Source organism: Rhinoderma darwinii, chromosome 1 (genome assembly GCF_050947455.1).
Source record: "Rhinoderma darwinii isolate aRhiDar2 chromosome 1, aRhiDar2.hap1, whole genome shotgun sequence".
Classification (NCBI taxonomy): domain Eukaryota; kingdom Metazoa; phylum Chordata; class Amphibia; order Anura; family Rhinodermatidae; genus Rhinoderma; species Rhinoderma darwinii.
In genome coordinates, this window is record NC_134687.1 from 138,335,793 (window position 1) to 138,339,250 (window position 3,458).

The 3,458-nt window shown below is 37.6% G+C and overlaps 1 protein-coding gene across 1 annotated transcript; it reads left to right on the forward strand.

Moving 5' to 3' along the window:
- The first annotated feature begins 260 nt into the window (after positions 1-260).
- UCP1 (uncoupling protein 1) lies at positions 261-3,458 on the forward strand. The gene is made up of 6 exons (XM_075849700.1): positions 261-386; positions 1,009-1,216; positions 1,427-1,624; positions 2,068-2,169; positions 2,823-3,003; positions 3,102-3,458. The coding sequence occupies exons 1-6, from the start codon at positions 261-263 to the stop codon at positions 3,214-3,216; spliced, it is 930 nt and encodes a 309-aa protein (XP_075705815.1). The 3' UTR covers positions 3,217-3,458.

The window sequence follows — 3,458 nt, forward strand, 5'->3', positions numbered from 1 at the left end:
CATCTCTCAACATTGAGTAAAACGCACCTAAATCCGCACCATTTTCTGCAGTAAATGGTGCGGTTTTTCCGCAGCAGAATTTCTGCGAAAATTTTCTGCAGCAATTCCGTTACGTGTGGACAAGCCCTAAGTGAAATAGTTCATCCACTTGTAAATCATTACCTTTTGTAAGCCTGGCTAGTAGAAAGCTGGATTCCATATGTAACTTTTTAAAATAGTTTTACCTTTTTCATGCACAGCTTCAAATTCATAATATCAAAATGGTTGGACTGAGACCCTCTGACATCCCCCCTACACCAGCTGTAAAGTTCATCGGTGCTGGCACTGCGGCATGCATAGCTGATCTCTTCACATTCCCCTTGGATACAGCAAAAGTCAGACTCCAGGTATAGTAAAAGCTTTGGTTTTTGGTCAATGAAAAGAACACAGAGATAAATTGATCTCACAAATACCAATTCAACTAAATTACAAACGCTATAAATTTTTGACCAGCGCCTACACCTGATGTCATCAAACTTGCCCAAATAAATGCTAGGAATAAAAATACCAAAATCTCTAAACACACAAATATTGTAGGATTTTACCCCTAAAGTCCAGAACATTTTTCACTTTTTTTTACTTGCATTTTTTTTTTAGAAATATAGTCTTACCGTCAGCTGGCAGTAACAGTGGAGTATTCTAGGTATCTCCATATGTCATTCTATAATTGATATATTCCATTGAGTATGTTGCGCCTCAGTTGTCATTCATTGAGTCAGATGCTTCTAACATTCCATTATTCCTGCTGTCTCATGCCACTGTCCCCAAAGACCTAAGTAATGTAGGTGCCGACAAAGTATTACCAACAGTCCAAGGTGTCCCTCACATGCCATCCACAATCATATGTGCAAACACAACATTATCAATAGCTGAGGAACTGCTAGCTAGACCTCACTGACTCTCAGACTTTATCTCATATACTCTATAAAAGAAAAAAATGACTAAACTGTGCAATTTTTGAAATTTCAGATACAAGGAGAGTCAACAGCGTCTGGGGCGGTCAACGGAATCCGTTACAAAGGAGTTTTTGGCACCATAAGAACAATTGTGAAAACTGAAGGACCCAGGAGCCTCTACAACGGATTGGTGGCCGGGCTGCAAAGACAAATGAGTTTTGCTTCCATTAGAATTGGGCTATATGATACAGTCAAACTCTTCTACACCAATGGAAAAGAGAGTGAGTATATATGAAGGATGTCTTTAAGTGGACACATATTGGGAGAGATTTATAAAAAATACTATTTGTGCAGCATTCTGATTGGTTGTTATTTTTATCTTCCCTTTTTTGTTATATTTCCTCCATTGTGTCTACTTTACTTAGTACTGTATAAAAGGAAGAAGTAACTTATATGTTGTATTTGGTGATCATTGTATACTCTTGTTGTAGAAGCTGGGATTGGAAGCAGAATACTTGCTGGATGTACGACCGGAGCACTAGCTGTCACAATAGCTCAGCCAACTGATGTGGTCAAAGTCAGATTCCAAGCTCAAGTCAGTCTACGTGGGGTGAAGAAGAGATACAACGGCACTATGGATGCTTATAAAACTATTGCAAAACAAGAAGGAATGAAAGGCCTTTGGAAAGGTAGATAATATAATAATATATGATGTACAATAGCAGTAAGACATCATCAATGTGTCCATATAGTTAATATAGTGGTATCTTAATTGGTATATTATTTCTAACTTTATAGAGAATAACATTAGTGATTATATATAATTATACAATATATTGTATAAGTTACCACTTACTCAAAATGATAAAGGCATTAGAGAACACTTTAGAATTATTTGGGTATATAAATATACAAGTAAAAAGCCATAGTAATAGGCACTGGTCTATGGCTGTCAGGGCCTGCCTGGTAATGTGATTTTGCAACAGCTGGAGAGACACAGGTTTAAGACCACTGGAGTAACAAGTGCTACAAATGAACATGATAGAATTGTAATAAAATAAAATAAGTGTCATAAAAGTAATAAGCTATTCATAACATTTACTAATCATTATTCATTTATTTTTTTAAACAGGGACATTTCCAAATGTGACAAGAAACGCAATTGTCAACTGCACTGAACTGGTGACCTATGACTTAATAAAGGAAGCACTGCTGCAGTACAAAGTAATGACAGGTGACTGCACTTTTACAAAACACTATCTAAAAGTCTTGCCATTAGCATTGCTTGATGACTTCCTGATCCTATGAGGTAGTGGGGGCCGGAGTAGTGGCAGGCATTTAGTGATCTGAAGCAATATCCATTCAGACAGATGAACGAACTCTTCAACTGTTCTGCAAAAATGTAACCTGTCCTATGATGGGTTACTGAGGGCAACACGGATAGTTTTGATAAATAAGGTCCATTGTGAACAAAAATAAATATGTAGATTTTCACTCCAGCACTGCCATTCTTCTGTCCTGCCTGCTTTGGAATAATAATAATACTAGAGGTACATACCACTAGCAATAAATGTGGGTGACATGTCCAGATCTCCGCAAAAGTATAGCGATCGCCATCTGTCACCCACAAGCAGTTATGCAACCGCAGGGGCAAATAATCATTATTTATGAGTCAGATTCACTAATGAATAATTATGAGATTCCAGTTTTGCTGGAGATTCCCTTTTAGCACTGCCGATATTTTTTTAAATTTCCAAAAAGTTTTCTAATTAAACTGTTTATACTATTTTCTTATCTTGTATGCACATCTAATATTAGTCACTGCTGGTTGCTAAAGCTAGTAAAGTACATAGGATTTCTGTATTATTCTGCCTTTATGTTTTGTAGATAACCTCCCTTGCCATTTTGTATCTGCCTTTGGAGCTGGGTTTTGTACCACGGTTATTGCTTCCCCAGTGGATGTGGTGAAGACAAGATACATGAACTCTCCGCCCGGACAGTACAAGTCCGCTATTAACTGTGCATGGACCATGCTCACCAAGGAGGGACCTACTGCCTTTTATAAAGGGTAATTGTCATATCCATATAGAAGAGAAGCTTCTATAGAAAAAGCAAATGCAGGATTTCTCAGAATCTTATGATATATTATCTTTCATTTCTTTACAGGTTTGTTCCTTCATTCTTGAGGTTGGGATCCTGGAATGTTGTCATGTTTGTGTCTTATGAACAACTGAAGAGAGCAATGATGATGTCTAGACAAAGAGTCGAGTATGCTGTATGAGATGCCAACTATATAGTCCAGATTGTAGATGGACTCGCAAAATGGAAATATACTAAGAAGACTGTGCATGCCCATTCCTAGTACTGTATACATGTATATACTGGGGTGGGAGAAGATGACTGTTATCAGGCAAATACAGCAGCTTGTTTAAGGAAAAATGTGCCCTTAAAATGAGTGCCAGCCTATATTCATGCTGTGTACAGTGCATTGGTGTACAGTACACACTGCACACATGTATGTCT